The sequence below is a fragment of the Dipodomys merriami genome, unplaced genomic scaffold (genome assembly GCF_024711535.1).
Source record: "Dipodomys merriami isolate MVZ:Mamm:240054 unplaced genomic scaffold, mDipMer1.0.p SCAF_62, whole genome shotgun sequence".
In the NCBI taxonomy this organism is placed as follows: domain Eukaryota; kingdom Metazoa; phylum Chordata; class Mammalia; order Rodentia; family Heteromyidae; genus Dipodomys; species Dipodomys merriami.
The window spans coordinates 711,346-729,780 of record NW_027206202.1 but is presented as its reverse complement, the minus strand read 5'-3'; the positions used below and the strand labels follow the sequence as shown (position 1 = coordinate 729,780).

At 50.4% G+C, this 18,435-nt stretch overlaps 2 protein-coding genes across 6 annotated transcripts in view; one reads left to right on the top strand and one right to left on the bottom strand.

The window, feature by feature from the left end:
• Positions 1-1,401: 1,401 nt before the first annotated feature.
• On the top strand, positions 1,402-8,607 carry LOC138814873 (ral guanine nucleotide dissociation stimulator-like). Its single transcript, XM_070003964.1, has 13 exons — positions 1,402-1,533; positions 1,873-2,066; positions 2,567-2,626; positions 3,157-3,332; positions 3,580-3,797; positions 4,461-4,667; positions 4,999-5,102; positions 5,500-5,584; positions 6,932-7,006; positions 7,465-7,497; positions 7,777-7,898; positions 8,097-8,192; positions 8,439-8,607. The coding sequence occupies exons 1-13, from the start codon at positions 1,402-1,404 to the stop codon at positions 8,521-8,523; spliced, it is 1,587 nt and encodes a 528-aa protein (XP_069860065.1). The 3' UTR covers positions 8,524-8,607.
• Positions 8,608-11,727: 3,120 nt separating this feature from the next.
• The window catches only part of LOC138814926 (acyl-coenzyme A synthetase ACSM1, mitochondrial-like), a 30,149-nt gene continuing 23,441 nt past the window's right edge, over positions 11,728-18,435 (bottom strand). For all 5 annotated transcript variants that reach the window (XM_070004058.1, XM_070004057.1, XM_070004056.1 and 2 more), the window contains 6 exons: positions 18,353-18,433; positions 17,567-17,668; positions 16,466-16,593; positions 15,080-15,179; positions 13,496-13,615; positions 11,728-12,050 (listed from right to left, as the gene is read on the bottom strand). In XM_070004058.1, the coding sequence (XP_069860159.1) occupies positions 11,964-12,050; positions 13,496-13,615; positions 15,080-15,179; positions 16,466-16,593; positions 17,567-17,668; positions 18,353-18,433 (618 nt within the window). In that variant the 3' untranslated portion in view covers positions 11,728-11,963. The remainder of the gene's footprint in view (positions 12,051-13,495; positions 13,616-15,079; positions 15,180-16,465; positions 16,594-17,566; positions 17,669-18,352; positions 18,434-18,435) is intronic.

Below are 18,435 nucleotides of genomic sequence, written 5' to 3'. Positions count from 1 at the left end.
CCTGGCCTGTGAGCTGGGAAGAAAGGAAAGCCTCTCATCTTGCAAGGACCAGGTCTGATCCTTGCACAGGGAATCAGTAGAGGACTCAGTCCATGGTCAGCACAGGACATCAACAGAGGACTCAGTCTATAGCCAGCATGGGGCACCAGTAGAGGTCTCAGGACAGGGCCCAAACAGTGTGCAACTTAATGACCAGGGGCACTGCAGAGGCACCACTGGCAGGTATGGTGTCTGAGTATGGACAGTGTCTCCATGACCAGGAAAAACAGCAAGTGGCAACACAAAGGTCCAGAGCTGATGGAGAGCTAGGCTGCTCCTGCTTGACCCCAGAGCTAGCCTGCCACCCTTTATGTGAGCCACGAGGCCTCCAGTGTGTGACATCTGCGTGGAGAAGGCCATGCCCTGTGGAAGAAGTAGAAGCTGAGATCAGGACCCTGGACAGAGTCTCTGGCTGGCGGCTAAGAGCCACAGGCAGGCATAGGTGGAGTGATTGAGTTAGAAGCATGGGTCTGTCTGCCTAGACATTTCTGCCTCTTGGGAGAGCACCCAGAGGCCAAGGGGCAGTTCAAGGAGGAGGCCTCCCCCAAACCACCCTGGGCTGGGTCATGCCATGCATGGCCCCCACATACCACCAGTTTTCTCCCTCTGTCAGACAAGCTTCTTTCTGTTAGTCAACTTGGTTTCAGTTCAGAATTTTTATTTACCATTGAAAGGGTCCTCTCTGGGCATTTCATTAAAATTAGTGTGTGTGTGTGTGTGTGTGTGTGTGTGTGTGTGTGTGTGTGTGTGTGTGTGTTGTTTTGTGTTCTGAGTTTATGCTCATTTGGAAGAAGTGTCTACATAGGCAGCCCAGGTTGGCCTTGAACTTGGGGTGCCTTCTTTACAGCCTCCTCAGTGCTGGGATTGCAGGTGACACACTAAATCCTCACTTTTCCCTGCCTCATCTCTAACTTCCTACATAATGACGCATAGCATCTGCCCTTGAGTGTCAGGGGGAATCCAGGAACACAGAGGCACACACAATGGAAAGTCCTCAAGGAAGCAGATGCTAGAGTTACTCCAGGGAGCAGGGAAGGCTGGGGGAGGCTGTGGGCCTCATCTGATCCAAGTTCTGCCTCCTCAAAGGTTGGGTGCTGGTGACACACAGGCTGGCCTGGAGAGATCGGGGTCTGGCTGTGCGGGGGTGGCAGTGTCCTGTTGTCCGTGTGGCCCAGGTGGCAGGGGGATGGTGAAGATCCCCAGGGATCACGGAGGAGGATGTCCTTGAGTCCCTGGGGAGTCCCAGGTGAGGTGGTCAGCGGAGATGACCTCACTTCCTGCAAGAAGAGCCAAACAGTGTGGAACGCTGTATCCTGGCAACCTCATCCAGCTCACTTGTCCGGAGATCTTGCGAGGAGGAGGATGTTCTCTTTCTGTTTCCCCTCTTCCAGAGGCTTCAGGAGAGGCCAGAGAGGAGGCCGCCTGCCCACCTGGAGATACTGGGTCAGTGCTGGCCCATGCCGACTCTGGAGGTTTCCCCAGAGGACCTCAAAGGTGACTCAAACACTCCCCTAGAGAAACCCAGGATGGCTGAAGACAAGCAGCATACCATCGTGTGTGTGTGTGTGTGTGTGTGTGTGTGTGTGTGTATGTGTGTGTGTGTGTGTGAGAGAGAGAGAGAGAGAGAAAGAGAGAGAGAGAGAGAGAGAGAGAGAGAGAGAGAGAGAGAGAGAGAGAGAGAGAGAGAGAGAGAGAGAGAGAGAGAGAGAGAGAGAGAGAGAGAGAGAGAGAGAGAGAGAGCATGTGTGCAGGAAAATTCATCCTATTTTCACTGAACCCTAAGGCAGCACATTGTTTTCACATCTCAACTTTCCCTCCCTGGTCCGAATCCAGGATGAACATGACTGCATCCCTGTTCTTGGGGAGCTCTGCAGGGTGGGGACCCTCAAGGCAGGCAAACTGGAGAAGTTGGTGGACCACCTGGTGCCGTCCCTACTGCTGGGGGACCCTAACTTCGTCTCCACCTTCCTGTGTGTATACCGGAAGTTTGCCACCACCCAGCAGGTGCTGGACTTGCTGTTTGCTAGGTGAGCATGAGCTCCAGCCCAGGGCCTCCAACACAGAGCCCTGGGGCCTCCAGAGTCTCCCCACCCCCTGGCTGATCCTGGGACTGTCTTGGGCATCTTAGGTAAGATTGGTCATGGGAAAGCTGATTTCCTTTGCAGTCAGCTGCCCACTGTGTGTGCTGAAGAAGCTGTCTGTCTGGGTCCTCCCTAGTCTGAGAACCACCATTTGTAATGGCGGCTCCCTCTGTGTTTTGGGGGCAGAGGTCTTGTCCTGAATGGGGTTAGACTTGGGGCACCAGGATCACTGAGGAAGCTGGGGAGAATCTGCCTGAGCACTTTCCTTGTACAAAGATATCAGAAGCACCTACGTGTGCAGAGGCATTGTCATGCACTCAGCCTGCCTCAGGAGAGGAGCATGCACAGCCCTGCTGTCCTGGCCTGGGCTCCCAGCAAGGGGTCAGCCAGTGACAGGAGAGCCCTGAGCAGGTGCGGGAGAGATGACGCCCTGGCCCCTCCTGTAGGTATGGCTGCATCCTCCCCTTCTCCAGTGACTGCGGGGGGCCGAAGGACCAACTGAGAACGTGAGTGGGCTCTGGTTCAGCAAGGAGTCCAGTGTGGGTCCACATTCAGGAGTGGGTTTGGAGGCAGCCTGGGCAAATGGAGTCCACAGGTCTTGTGAGTGATTCTTGAAGGCTGAGGTATGAGGCACGTATGGGGCAGGGAAGGCAGAGAGCTGGGGTGTCCTGGGTACTGGGGGGCAGTGGGGAGTCTGGGGGGTCAGAGGTGGTTCCTATGAGAATTCCTCCCCACTTCAGACCATACTATGAAAATTTCCCAATACATCCTCCAAACACAGAGGCATAGCTCAGCTCAGGCATATGGTGAGTGGGGGATTGGAGTGAGGGTCCTCGGGTGTGAGTGGGGAGACATCCTCCACACAGCTTGTGGACACTGGACAGCACATGTCATGTGTGGAGGTGCCAGCCAAGCCCAGTCGCTGCCAGGTAGGCAGGCAAGGTTTCTAGAATGGCATCGAGTGGGAAGGGGTACCACGTCAGAGACATCTGGGGTCCAGCATGAAGGAGACAGCAGGCCTCCATCTGTGCCACAGAGCCATCTCCATCATCCTGGCCTCCTGGCTGGACCAGCACGCAGAGGATTTCTGCCAGCCTCCAGATTTCCCGTGCCTCAAGCTTCTGCTGGCTTACTTGAATCTCAACATGCCCGGCTCGGACCTGGACTTGCAGGCTCAACATCTCTTGAACCAGCTGGAGACGCTGCAGCGAAGTGAGGCTGAGCACAGGCCAAATGGAGGGGGAGGGCACTGGTTCCACAGAGAGGAAAGATTCCAAGGCTGGCCTGGTGCTGGGAAAAATGATGGGTCTGGGATGTCTCAGAGGGTAGAATGGGCTTCAGTTCAGAAGAGTTTTGTGGTGGGATTACAGGCTGGGATTACAGGCAGACAGGAGACTGCTCTGCTTCTGGAAAGTCCTAGGACAAGCCAGTCATGTGGAAGTTCTACCTCCTCCCACAGCTCTATCAGAGGTTCCATTGCTGGCTCTAGAGCACATTGGAGAACCAGAATGGAATTCCTGTGACACTCACGAGCTGGATCCCTGTCCAGTGCTGGACCCTTCAGGCAAGCCTTTCAGGCTTTTCTGTGTGGACACAGGACGTGGGTTCAATGAGACTTCTCGCTTCTTGGCTTTCCCTCGGGCCCTGCTGGCAGAGCAGTTGACGCGGATGGATATGGTAAGTGACTCTGCAGGGCAGGGCAGGGCAGGGCAAGGCAGAGAGGGTCTTTCTTGCAATCTTCTGCCCAGTCTTGCCATCCCCTGCTTGGGAAATGGTGCACATCACATGCAAACATCACCCCTTCCCTCCCCACCTCCCTTAGAAGTGCCAAACGTTTGAGAATGCAGAGTAAATTTCCGAACCTCAAACCTCACTTCATCACTAGGCTGTGGGTAAAGGTCTCTGGCCTTATGTGATTGTGAAGGTTCAGGGATGGGGGCAGAGGTGCAGACCACCACCAGCGTTAGCTTCATCAGCCTTCACCAGGCACCAGATGTAAACTGAGCCTACTGCAGAGAGAAGGCAAACTCTGGTTGATGCAGTAGTGCATGGGGTCAGGACACACGAGGGAGGTGTGTTGGAGATGAAGATTGTGTACCTTCTTTGTGCAGGCCTGGGGATTTTGTGGCAAATTGGAAGCTTTATTAGAAGCAAATGCCCTTCACCCTCCCTTTGCCATCTTTGATGATGTCACTGGGAACCCATAGTGACGTCACAATCATCCCACTGCTCTCTTCAAGGCTCAAGGGACACCCAAGCCCAGTGGCTACCACTGGGCTCTGGCCTGGGCCTGGTGGCTGTGTTCTGGTCAGGAGCAGGTCCACTGTTTCTCCCTCTCAGGTGTTTTTCAAAAACATGGCGGCTTACCAGAGCCTGGAATTCATCCAGGACAAGAAGGATCAGGAGCACCCTGCACCCACGATCCATGCCATCATCACCCAGTCCAACAAAGTGTCATCCTGTGTGGTCACCACCTGTCTTGGGAACCAGAGCATGAAGGCCCCAGACAGGGCCTGCGTGATCGAGCACTGGATCAAAGTGGCCACGGTATGCGTCAGGCCTGTGTCTGTGAATGTCCTCTGAATTCCTCCACTGAAGGGCAGAGACTGAGGCCAGGGACCCTCAGACACCCCAGCTCCCTGCTTCTTGGCTGCCTGTGGCCCGCTCCCTCCTCCCCTCTCCATTCCCCATGGAGGGGAGTGACTGCCCGGGGTGGGACACACAATCCACTGGGGAAGGTTAAACCCTGCTCTGGTCACACATGGGCCCAGTGGTGTCCTGCCTGACCCCAGCATCCATCTCAGGAGTAGCAGCTCCATCCCGGGTGAAGGCAGGCCCGGGGGGAGCTCCCCCGGGGCTCACACAGTTCTCCTTCCAGCACTGTGAAACCCTGAAGAACTTGTCCTCCCTCCACGCCATCATCTCTGCTCTGCAGAGCAAAGCCATCCAGCGCCTAAAGAAGACGTGGAAAGAGGTCTCCAGGTGGGCAGGCTTCTGTCCCCATGAGTGCACGGGGTGCGGGGGCTGGCACTGTCCCTCACTGCCGCACACCCTGAGGGCAGGGGCTGGGGTCAGTGCCAGGCACGCCTGACTCCCTTCTCTGTGAGACACTGATGGAGCCACTGGGGAGGTTTTCACAATCTCATGCTGTAATGACAGAAATCTGACCAGATGAAAGCCACATAGTTCTCCTGGTGGTAATGGAGCTGGTTCCTTGTGTTGCCAATTGAAATGCCCATTCTGCACCCGTGCAAACCAAGGGCTCAGTGCAATTGGGCAAACCTCTAGGCCAGGCCCTTGGAGTCCTGATTAGGGCAGAAAATGCAGAGTCTTGTCATTGGCAAACCTTGCCCTTATGCCCTTGTGTGCCCATGTGCAGGGACAGCTTTTACGAATTTGAGAGGCTGTCAAAGAACTTTTCTCCTGGATCAAACCACGCCCTGCACAGAGAACAGCTGCCCCAGGTGGGGGAGCATGGGAAGCGAGGAGGGGAGGCAGCTGGGGCTGGCAGTGCCTGCTGGAGGGGTGGGGACACTTCCAGTCCATGGTCTGGGGAGGAAGGGCAGATGGGGTAGTGGGGCAATGTGAAGGGAGAGCATGGCCAAGAGATGGATGCTGTGCGCATGGTCAGTGTGGACACAGCCCAGGAGGAAGCCTCAGACACTGTTTCTCCAGGCAGGGCTTCCTGCCAGGACGTGGCCCTGGCGGGGCTCTGGAGATGTGAAGCATTGGAGGAGGCCTTGAGGCCACCTGGAGACAGTCTCCAAGGAGGAGAGGGGTTGCCAGGGATCTCAGAGCCCCTGTCTCTCTCCCCTTGTGATTCAACTGAGAAAAGAACTCTGGTGCACACAGAGCGTGTAAGAACAGAGGCCTGGTCACTGTCCAGATAGGGGCTGGAGGCCTTGGGCACCTGCAGGGCCTCGCAGACGTCAGTGTGTGTCAGTTTTCCCATTTGGCAAATGGAGGTATGGTAAACTGAATGCTGACCTGAGGGGAGGGGAGATCACAGGCCAGGGGAGAAAAGAACTGTGTGAGAGCTCTGAGCAGGCCTTTCCGCAGGCCACACCCACGCAGTGGCCCAGAGGCACTGAGTGCTCCCTGGCCCCATGCTTGTCCCCACTGTGCAGATGAGGAGCAGGCAGAGAGGCCAGGCCAGCATGAAGCATCCCCTCCCACCCCCAAGGAGCACTGGAATGTGGAGCTGATGTAAAACTCCTATGATGGGTGGCAGAGGTGTTGGCCCTGACCAGCAAAGGGGGTGGGGGTGTTCCTGAGCCCAATTAGGGCACTGTCAGAGCCAAGGTGTGGGGAGAAAGACTTCTACTCCATCCACACTCCTGCCAGGGGCTCTTCCACATTTGCTGGCCTAGGATCAAGTGCAAGGGAAGGCAGAGAGCAGAGGAGGAGACGATGGGAGATGCTCCCCGAGGCCATGGTGACTCTGTAGAAGCAAGATGGCCAGGACTCTCCTGACCTGCTCTGTTTCCAGATTCACTGAAAAGACTGAGACTGAGCCCCAGGGCTCCCTGTCTGACCATCTGCTGTGCTCCTAGAGCCAGGGCCTGCAGAGGGGATGAGGCAGGGGCTGGGTGGGGCGAGCAGATCTCCAGGCCCTCCCACATGCCAGCCTGAGGCTCAGCAGAGGACAATGAGTGTTGAGGGAGCAGGAGGGCTGCTGTGTACAGAAGTGGACAAAGGTCTCCAGCCCTCTGGGTAGGCAGCTCTGCAGGGCCCTGGGCCAGGCTGAGAAGCCCCGAGTTCACAGGTTCTGGGCTGTCCCCCATCACCTGATCTCACATGGATTCCTCCAGGGCACCGTCCCCTACCTGGGCACCTTCCTGGCTGAACTGGAGAAGGTGAACAAGGAGATGCCAGACTTCCAGTGTGTGAGTGTGCCTGGGCTCTGGGTCTGGGTTGTGGTATTTGAAGGGAGAAGCCCTGGGGACCCCCTGAGCTGAAGCTTTCCTGAGAGCCTCACCCAGAGCCTACACCCATCCTGTGGGGTGAGACCAGCAGCTTCCTCCTAGCAGAGCAGCAGGTGAGGCCGGTCCACCACAGGGTGACTGTGGGCTTGCGTGTGGAGCTCCGCCCCGGTCAGGCTGCACATGCGCCCAGGGCCTTCTCAGCAGGGCTCAGTCTGGGATGTCCTCAGGGAGTGTTGGGCTCAAGGCTTCTGAGGCTTTGTGGCCTGTCTTGGATGGGGAAGCCTGCCCTGGCACGGGCTGGGTGTCTCCTTGTCACTTGGTGGGCTCCCTTCGTGGTGCAGGCAGAGGATTTCTGGGCTTGGCCAGGTCCCCTCATGGTGGACGGGTTGCTTTCTAACTGTCTTGGCTTTGGTCTCTAGGGGAGAATCATAAATGTGGAGAAACTGAGGAAGGTGAGCCGAGGCCTCCCTCACCCATCAGGGGGGTGGTGAGGAGCAGATGGGCTGTCCAGTCAGCTCTGTGTTTACTTTAATGCATGGGGATGATGGGCAGAGGGATGTGGACTGGCCCCGGGTGCCGTGGGCCTCAGCTGGGTCTCAGAGAGCTCATGGAGGTGCGGCTTCTTGCCATGGAGGGTTCTGAGTGAGCAGGACAGCACCAGTGAACTGCGGGACCCAGCTGCTGGCCCTGCCCCTCAGGCCGCTCACCATCCTGTCCTTTCTTTGGCTCAGCAATACCAGATTATTTCTGAACTCAAGCGCCTGCAGGCTTCGTGCAACACTGTCAACATGAAGCCTGATGAGCGCTTTCGGGCCTGGTTCGAGGGCCTGCCCCGGCTCAGCGAGACTGAGAGGTGAGGCGGGCAGAGTGGTTGGGGCATGGAGAAGGGCGTGGACCTGGAGTTGGACTCTGAAGACAGACACGTGCCCCAGGATCAGTGTCACCTGATGTCAATTGGCCACTTGGGCTGCGGTTTCCCGGTAAGGCCCTGGGAGGGAGGAAGAGAGTGGGTGCTGGTGTAGTGTTCACTGTTTTGCCCTCCATGGCTTAGCTTCCGCCTGGCTTGTGAACTGGAGCCCCCATCCCACTCGGTTAAGAAGGGCAAGAGCACCAATCCCAGGAGAGGGCTTTTCAAGGGCTGGAGGAAGTAAGTACCATGTGGCCTGGTGGGAAGAGGAGGCTTCTGTGCTGTGGGGTTGGGAGCCCGCAGGCTGCATTGGCTTTCCTAGTCCATCTATCATTAGCCCTGTTCCAGGTCTCTGGGCCTCAGTTACCCATTAGATATGGGGTCAGTCAAAAGCAAGATCTAAGCCTCAAACACGGAATGCATTCAGGATGGGGCCATGGCCTGTGTTTGGGGGACCCCCTAAAGCAAGCCAGCCTGTCCATCCAGCCTTCAGGTTTCCAACCCAGGGTCCAGAGTCAGCAGCAACCAGCCTATGCAGGGGAAAACTTGTGCAATGAAGACTTGTGCATAGGTCAAGGATTCTAGAATATTTTTTTTTTTTTACAAGATGGTGATATAAAAATGTTGATCAGCACAAGTTCTTGGATACTGTTTTGGGGTAAATAGGTAATATTCGACTTAAATTTCATAATTATAACACGGGCTTTGTAATTTTCTATCTCTCTTCGTGATGATAAACCAGGAGGTACTAGAAATTCTCTCCCCTCACCGGACCTGGAGTTTACAACCACAGTCAGGCCACAAAATGGGTATTAGAAATCCCACAACCCATGGAAGTATGGCCCATACTGCTGGGGATTGTCGCCCCAGCTTGAGATGTGTCATTGGTAGGAAACCCCATCTCCTCCAGGGAGAAGGGACTGTTGAGCATGGACATGTCAGGGTCTGACTGCTAAGGTGGAGTTCCGGGCTTGTGGGTGGGGGGCGGGGGAGGGCTGGCCTGAGGGTACAGATTTCTGGTGACAATGATACTAAAAGGAACTCAAGGAAATGATAGGGGAAAGAGAAAATCAGTGAAGCCATACATCCTCAAAATGATACTATTGACAAATGCAATGTGTGAACAAAAACGCCTAAGAAAAAATTGAAAACGAAGACTTATCCATCCACTGAAATTTTCCTTAGCAGAACTCCTTAGAAATGATGAGATTAAAGGTGTCAGTAACTGATCTGAAAAAGAATGCACCAGAGTGTTTCCAATACCCACTTGACCAACGGGGAGCTGCAAATTCTTGGAAAGTCAAATTACTGAAACAGAACTTTAAAAAAAAAAAAAACTAAGTGGAAGAACTCTAACTGGCTTTAGAGAAACTGTGAAGTAAAAACAAAAACAAAAACACCTTATGCACACACAAGACCAAAGGAGGACACTCTTAGGGGAGAAACACAAAGGCACAATGCCTCTGTCTCTCTGATCATAAAACATCCAACTGCAGGAAATGGGAACCAGAATGTTTATTTTATTTTGTCTTATCTTTGGAGGGGTCTAAAGGGCAAAGAAATGGAGGGACAAAGGGTGAACAAGTGCAGCAGTGGTACTCACTGGACACTATGCTGAAAAGAACTATCCAACTTGTGGTGGGTAAGGATGGAAGGGAAAAACTGGGAGAGAGCGAGGGAAGGGGTGACATTGTCCAAAAAGATGTACTCATTCCCTGACTTATGAAATGGTAAGCCCTCTGTACATCACCGTTATGATAATAAAAATAATTTGAAATACCTTATGGGACCCTGTGAGAAGAAAGGAGACAATTGTATTCAATATCACTCAAAATGTCTGATGAGTGCAGAGTCTCAGGGCCAGAAAATTCATGGGAAGAATAAAAGCCCACAAGTATATGCTGAGACACCCAATATGAGAGACACAGAGAACAATAAGATAAATCTGACATTGGTAAACGAGCTTTTTAAATTTTTTTTTCACTTTCCTCTCTGTCAACTTCTTCTGCTTTGGAAAAATCAACAAGCAACTTCCTTGTATAAACTTCTTGTATAAATTTCCCAAAGAATGTACTTGAAAGGAGTATCTCAGGGCTGTTGGACAGATTTTTTTTCAGGAGCAGCCTTTGTTACTAAAAGTCAACCAGAAGGGTCACAGTACAAACCACGGCTTTTACGCATTCCATTGGTCACTAATGATCAGAGGCCAGGGTTGAAGGGCTGAAAAATCTGTCACCAATCTGAAGGTGTGTCACCTTTGATTTCCTGAATAGTTCTAATCCTGGCTATTGGTATTAAATAAGGAATATTATATTTACAAAGAGAACAACATCTTTCCGATATAATCACATCCTATCCAATTCCTACCACTAAAGGACGCAAGCCAGGAACTGGTATTAACATCCCAAGTTGGTGGTAAGACAGTCCTGGGGCTTGAGCTCAGGGCCCAGGCATGGTCACTCAGCTTTGTCTCTACCACTTGAGCTACACCTCTGCTTCCAACTTTTGGGTGGTTAATTGGAGATAAGTCTCATGGACTTTCCTTCCTCGACTTGGATTTGAACTGTGAGCCTCAGATCTCAGCCTTCTGAATAGCTAAGATTACAGGCATGAGCCACCCGGGGCCTGGTTAATTCCATCACTCTTATTTTTAAGCATTTTATGGTAAATAATAGAAAAATATTCTATCACAGCCAGAGATGGCAAGAAAACAGCATTTATGGCTGTGAGTTCAAAGAAGATAGAAAAAGCAAAAAATGTAAAAACAACTGTGCACTGGAGTGGAGTGGGAGTAGGAAGAGCCTATTTGTGGGCGCAGCTGGTTCTGTGAGTGTTCACCTTCAGGATTTGAGGTGTCTGCGAGTACATACAGGTGTGTACCCCAGAATGATGCGCATATGGAAGGGACTCTCTTAGGATGATCTCCTAGAGTTGGGATGGAAAGAGATAGTTTGCTTTTCCCCTCCATCCTCCTCATAGGAAGAGATCTTCCTGTTCTTGTTCTTCTTAGCCATTGGTCTCCCTGGCCTGGCCTGTGTATTGATGGTCCATTCACAGGAGTCTGGGCTGGTAGATGGGGAGGGCTCTGGGTTTCTGTGGCGGGGTAGGGGGTGGGGGTTCTGGAGTAGAAGTCCTGAGCTCCTGAAGAATGAGTGAGTGGAATTGCTTGAACAGAAAGATGGACAGAGCTCCTGGGGCCCTGGGGAGAAAGAGGTGTCTGGGTGTCTGAGGAGGAAAGAGTGGGATTCGGTTTCCACTTAGTTCTCTGCATGGGCCTGGAGGAGACTGGCAGGACTCCTGGGTCTGCAGAGGCTTGGGCCTGGATGCAACCGTGATGGCTTGCAGCTGGAAGACAGCAGCCGCTGCTGGCGCTGCTGGAGCAGAGGCATTATGAAGAGACAAAAAGGCAGAGGGCCATGGAAGGTGGCGGTTCGGACTCTCTGGCATCCACATGTTACTAACTCAGAGCTGACTCCCTGAGCATTGCCTGCATCCTCGGCCTTCTGTAGGCTGTAGGCAGAGACAGGCAGAGGCAGATGGTAGAGTCATACAGACAGTCCATCAGCCATTCTGGCTCTTAGATCTTTAGTGGATACTTGGGGCTCCCTCATTAGTGGATACTTGGGGCTTCTCAAACCTGCCCAGACCCTGGAACCAAGGGGAGAGTCTGGCCTGGGCATAGCTCAGATTGAAGTTTGGGATTATTATTACGGAGGGAAGGCACTTTGTCAAGATGAATTCAGAGATGAACATACAATACAGGGCTGCTCTGGCATTGTGGTCAGTCTTTTATTTATCTGCACATCCCAATCCAAGTGCTGATCAGGACTATCCGAAAGACTATAGGAAATCCAAGAAAAGTAGGGACTCAATGGGAAGGAACAACATTTTGGGGGACCCTTCTAACCAACTCTTGCCAAAGCCCATCTCACCCTGGCCCCATAGCGGGGAAACGAAGGCAGCCATGGATTGGAATTCAGGTCCCAGGGCAAATGGTAGGTTTATTCTTGACTACTTCAGGCCATACTCCTTTCTCCTGAGTTCACTTCGTCTAATTTTCCCAGTGACAGTTTTGGGAAGCTCTGGAACAAACTCCACCTGGTTTAGGAGAAAGTAAATCCACCTTGCCTTGGAAAAATCCACTCTGAGAAGTGTATATACAAGATGCAGGGCATTGACATCAAATACAGTAAAAAGAGGGGTTATACCACAGGGGAGGAACATACAAAGAAACAAAAAAAAATCACATGATACATTATAAATATGTTAGAAACAATAGTAAGCAAGAAAAAAAATTTGTGTCCCTTCATTTCGCTTAACATCATTTTATATGGTCATATTTACATAGTTTTAAACATTTTCTACTTGTCTTACACATGTATTATTATTGCAAATAAGGGAAACCATGGGACCTATGTTTCTTTGGGCCTGGCTTGCTTCACTTAATATAATTTGTTTCCAAGTCTTTCCATTTCCTAACAAATGGGGTGATGTCATTCATTCTGATTCAGGGTGGGAAAGGGAAAAAACAAAATGCTTAAATAGGCATACAGATTGGCCCATTGTAACAATGAGATGTACAAGACACTATGTTGAAAATGAACTTAACAACTTTGGCAGGGTGTGTGTGGGGGGGAGGGGAGGTAGTTGTGGAGGGATGGGATGGTAGGGGAAAAACAGGAAGAGGCAACAATGCTTGATGGGAAATATAATTACCTTGCTCATGTAACTGTAACCTCTCTGTACAGTATTTTTTGCAATAAAAAATGTACAAAAAAATCCACCCAGCTCCACTTTGCCTCTGCACATGACCCCACAGTCCAGGCTGAGAGCCTGCGGTGATCTTAATGGGCTCCACTGGGTATTTGCAGTCCTTTTTCTCACCCCTGAAGGTCGGCTGTGGTCATATGGCTCACTTTGACCAATGGAAGTCTGTTTTCTCCAGGCAGAAGTGACTGCTTGCGTGGACAGTGGGCGTTTTCTCCTCCATTGATTAGAACACCGGGCAGATGTCTAAGAGGTAGCTAGCTACTCCTTTGTCCTGTCCCCAGGATGAGGAAAAGTGGAACAGAGGACCCAGAAAAGCCACAGCAGGCATACAGCGTGAGCCAGTGTCCTTCATGGTCATAAACTTTCACTATCTCCCCTCTCCTGATTGCTCGGATCTGTCACACAGGCGTGGGAGTCACAGCTCTTTCTGCTGTCTGCACACTCAGGCAGTTCACAACTTGTCTCACTATGATCTCTATCACAGTTCTGGTTCTAGGTCCGTTTGTGTCCAAGATTAAATAAAATAATAATGCATGTAGAACACTGAGGGTAGGACCCAGCACATACAGAGAGTATTGAATAACTGTAGGCCAGGCAGCTTGGTAATGAACCCGGGGCTGATAAGATGCACTCTGTCTAATCTATCCTTAAGCCAAACTGCTTGTTTTGCAGAGGAAAAGAGGTTGGCTGTTTAAGCTTGTCTGTTCCCAGTGAGCAGCCCCAGTGCCTGGACCGCTCGGCAGTCCAGATCCTTCCTCCTGCCCCCCGCTTACCTTCCTGGGGTACTTGTAGGGCGCGGTTACCAACTTCACATGCTGCTGGAGCTCCTTGGTGAGCTGTTCCTGGTCGTGGGACTGGAACTTGGGAGTCAGGACCACAAAAGCCTTTACCACCTGTAGGTGAAGTAGGACCAGAGCCTTAGGTATGGGCCAAGCCATGAGATCTAGACCTTAAGAAATAAATGTGAATGCGTGCTTGAGCCTATAATGGTCAAAGGCAGAGGGTCTTCCAGCAAGGAGAGGATCATGGTCAAATCCTTTTCTTTCCCATTGCCAATCTATGACCTAGAAAACATCTTGACTTCTCCTGGGCTCCATTTCCTCTTTGGAGAAATGGGGACAATAAAGTTCATCCCTCCTAGGGGGATCTGAAAATATTCTGTTCACATTTCATGGAAAATGTATCAGAAGCTAGGTGTAATCCTAGCTACTCAGGAGGCTGAAATCTGAGGGTCAGGGTTCAAAGCCAGCCTGAGCAAGAAAGTCTGTGAGACTCATATCTCCAATTAACCACCAAGAAGCCATAAATGGAGCTTGTGGCTCAAGTGGTAGAGCACTAGCCTTGAGCAAAGAGCTCAGGGACAACCCCCAGGCTCTGAATTCAAGCCCCAGGATTGGCACAAACAACAACAAAACCTCACCATCCCCAAATCCCACACTCCCAAACCCCAAAAGCATGCTAAATATCTGAGCTGCTGAAATTAGTACTACTGTCACCATTATCATTATCACTTTGATATTATATCATATATTTATGATATATAAACATAGCTATATATTAATATCACTATATATTATATATTAATTATATATGATACATTGTTTTATTTATAAATTATATATTAGGGATTATATTATATAATAGGCTTATATTATATATGATATAAAATTAGATATAATATAATCATATACAATATATGAATATATTATATAATAATTCATAACATGTATATATTATATTATATATTATCTCCCTCTTTGCTTGCACAAGTTCTCACACATAGAAGGTATGCTACTTGTAGAATCAATGTAGATGCAGTCCTTCTATATTCTATGTTCTGTTAGTCAATTTTTATCCCCTTTTTACTTCCCTTACTTTAAGCATAAGGAAAGGTACAGTTATTGTTGCTTTTTTTTTTTTTTTGGTTGTGGGGCTTGAACTCAGGGCCTGGGCACTGTCCCTGAGCTTCTTTTGTTCAAGGCTAGCATTCTACCACTTGAGCCACAGTGCCACTTCCAGCTTTTTCTGCTTATGTGGTGCTGAGGAATCGAACCCAGGGCCTCATACATGCAAAGCAAGCACTGTACCACTGAGCCACCTTCCCAGCCCAGTTATTGGGCTTTGAGCATGGAGAGATTGGATACTGGGGCTTGTGTCTCCTGAACACCAGCCAATTTCACCACCATTCAAAGTCAAAGTCATCACATTCAGAACCGCAGTTGAGCCCACTGCGCCCCCTGGTGACCATATTGTGTAAGTGCACCCTGCCTTTCCTCCACCTGGGGCCCGAAGATGCAAGGAAGGGCAGGGAGCATTTGCATGCCCAGCTCTGGGCATATCAGTCTAGTTCTTCTCACCTCCCCTCGCCTTGGGTCCGGGCTGCTCACTACTGCAGACTCTGCCACCGCTGGGTGCTCAGCCAAAGCATTCTCCACCTCCGACGGTCCAATACGGTACCTGGAGAAGCACGGGCTCTGGGGCAGATGCTGGGGCTGGGGTGCCCCAAGTCTTAATCTCTGCTTGATGCAGAGGATGAGGTGTCAGGGGCTCAAAATGTGAAGATGTGGACATTCTGTGCTAAAAACTCCTGGCTCAGGTTTTTCCTGGTGTGTGGTGTGGTGTGTGTATATATATTTGGCAGTATCAGGTTTTGAATTCAGAGCCTTAAACTTGCTTGTTTAGCCCAGAGCTGGTGTTCTACTATTTGAGCCATGCCTTCAGTCAATGTTTTTGCTTGTTTTTGGAGATAGAGTCTCTTGGACTTGGATTTCTCTGCCCTAGGTCGACTTCTAACCATGATCCTCTGATCTCAGCCTCCTAACTAGGATTACAGGCACGAACTACCAGTGCCTGGTTGGCATCTATATTTTAAGTGTGCAAAGTGATGTTTTAAGTATAATGGTGAAATTATACTGTGGCCAGACAAATGAACATAATCCATCCTCTCACAGAGCGAGGAGCAGTAGATTATGCAGAGTCCTTAAGTATAGAAAGAGCTCTCTGGATCTACTTTCTTAGTGAATTCCCAGCGCAAATGGTAACAGCATATTGGAGATTGAATAGCTAAGAATGGATCCTGTTGTTCAGCTTCAAAGCAGGGCAGACAATAATGTGTTCTGTATTTCAATGTAGCATCTCACTGGCAGGATTAAGAGGTGAGTGCTCAAAGCCCCCAGGAAAAGACTTTCATACCATAAGAGCTCCTTAAAGATGAGCTATTTTTTTTCTTTTTGTGCCAGTCCTGAGGCTTGAACTCAGGGCTGAGTGCTGTCCTGAGGCTGTTTTTCTCAAGGCTAGTGCTGTACCACTTGAGCCACAGCTCCACTTCTGGCTTTTTAGTGGTTAATTGGACTTTCCTGCCCAAGCTTACTTCAAACTGTGATCCTCAGATCTCAGCCTCCCGAGTAGCTAGGATGACAGGCGTGAGCCACCAGCGGCCAGCCAAGGCCAGCTATGCTTATGACTATCATTGTGTCTCTCCTGGAATACAAGCACACTGGAAACTTCCCCAACTCAACAGTCTCCTCCCTCAGTCCTTCTGACTATATCCAGAGCCTTTGAAACTTCATTTTGGTTGATTCTGTTGGACAAGGGGAGGGGACATGGCCAGATACCAAGGGAACAAGGAACCACAGAGCTGACTGCTTAGAGTCAGGCTGAGGGTCTTATCACTAAGGTACAGAGGCAGGTCAGGCTGTCAGAACGCCGGGTGTGAAGACAGGACAGAGGGAAACTTCACCTACCCGGAAGCATTGATGATGTCGTCTCCCCGCCCCTTGAACCAGATGTAGCCCTCGGAATCCATCTTCGCTAGGTCCCCACTATTGTAAAAGTCCCCACATTGCACTTCTGAACTCTTCTCTGGGTTATTCTGCAAAGAGAACAGAATCTCTCTCTCTCATATCTTTAACTAGTTAATTACCCTTCAGTAGTTGCACAAAGGGGTTTCCATTCAACATGACAGCTTGTGAATTCCATGCATCTTGATCCATGCCCCCTCTTCCATCTTCTCCCCCCCTCCCAACCCCTCCCCTCCCCTCAAGTGACCTGCTTCCATTTCCGCATATGCATATTGAATATTATGCCTGCATTTGTCTACCTACCCTTCCTCTATTCCTCTGTACCCCTCCCCTTGCTCTCCCCACTTCTGACAACACATGCTTCAGTCTCCTGGTGCTTGGTGACGCTGTCAGTTGTTTGAAGGTGTTACACCATTGCAATCCTCTGCTGCATAGACTCTACTTTAGTCGATGTGTTTGTGTACATATGCATATGACCCTGTATTTGTTTTCATATGTTTTATGAGTCCCTTTTTGTGTGCTGGTCCTGGGGCTTGAACTCAGAGCCTGGGTGCTGTTGCTGAGCTTTGGTTTTTTGCTCAACACTAGCACTCTACCATTTGGAGCCACAACTCTATTTTTTGGCTCTTGGTGGTTACTTGGAGACAAGAGTCTCATAGACTTTCCTGTCTGGGCTGGGCTTTGAACTGTGACCCTCAGATCTCAGCTATCTGAGTTGCTAGGATTACAGGCATGAGCCACTGGTGCCCAGCAAGAATTTAAAAAAAAAAATTTTTTTTTGAAGGCAGTGATCTGCCCCTGACGGAACCTGCGCATGTTTTGTAATTCCTTTGAGTCTACTTTCATTACATGGAAATGTTCCATGTATACCACTGATTGATTAGTGATGGATAATAATTCAACTTTAGCGACATTTGTAATAACAGTTCACTTTTGTCTGCCACTACATGAGAATAAAATTCCCACCGTAGCGGGAGTCTTGTTTGTCACAGCTGCTCCCAGGAATCCTTGGAGCCAGGGTGTCAGTGGACAGGGCGCCCTTACCTCATAGCTTTCAAAGATGCCCACGGGCTTGACAGGCTTTGTCCTGATGCCAATGTATCCTTCGGTGTCGGGAGGCAGGACATTGCCCTTGTCATCGATGATCTGGAGCGAGAAGCTTGTGTGAAGAAATCCCCGCCCCCCATACCTTCTGTGCCACCAGAGCATTGCCTGGCTTGTTCATGAGACACCAGCGGGATCACACCAGGACAATGATAGAGGAATTATGTCAGACTATAGAATGAAATCAGGATTCTGGTAAAGCATAAAAGTCAAAGGTTTACTTGCTTCAATGGGAAGGGGGTAGGAGAGGGATGGTGATGCGTCTATCTTCAAACTGGAAAACACTGATCAAGAAAAGAAGCTGAGATCTGAGGATCGTGGTTCAAAGCCAGCCTGGGCAAGAAAGTTCATGAGACTCTTATCTCCAGTTAACCACCAGAAAATCAAAAATGGCACTGTGGCTCCAAATGGTAGAGAGCAAAAGAGCTCAGGGACCATGCCCAAGCCATGAGTTCAAGCCCCATGACTGACACAAAAAGGCACTATTTGATACAGAAAATTGTCAGTGCCTCTTCCTCCCCATGCTATGATGTCTCTGGCAACCATCTGAGCTGTGTTTGTACCCAAATAGAACAGCTCTCACTCAAAGCTTCCAGAGAAAAAGAAGAAAGAATAGGGAGAGGAAAGGAAGGGAAACTGGCTGGTTCAGCAACCTCATCTCACATAAGAAGGGTTCCAGCTCAGCTGAGCCCTAATTGCTACCTGCCAAGGCCTCCAGGAACAGACCTGGATTTCAAAGGGTGCGATGGCTTTCCCCATGGAACCCAGCTTGGTCTTCATTCCCCGAGAAACGCCACAGGCGATGCCCT

What these genes read in the sequence shown, in the direction of transcription:
- LOC138814873 (XM_070003964.1), top strand. Translation starts at nt 1,402, where the DNA reads ATGTTCTCTTTCTGTTTCCCCTCTTCCAGAGGCTTCAGGAGAGGCCAG. An exon ending in GCTGGAGACGCTGCAGCGAA is followed by an intron (nt 3,333 to 3,579) that starts GTGAGGCTGAGC and finishes CTCCTCCCACAG; the next exon opens with CTCTATCAGAGGTTCCATTG. An exon ending in ACGTGGAAAGAGGTCTCCAG is followed by an intron (nt 5,103 to 5,499) that starts GTGGGCAGGCTT and finishes GCCCATGTGCAG; the next exon opens with GGACAGCTTTTACGAATTTG.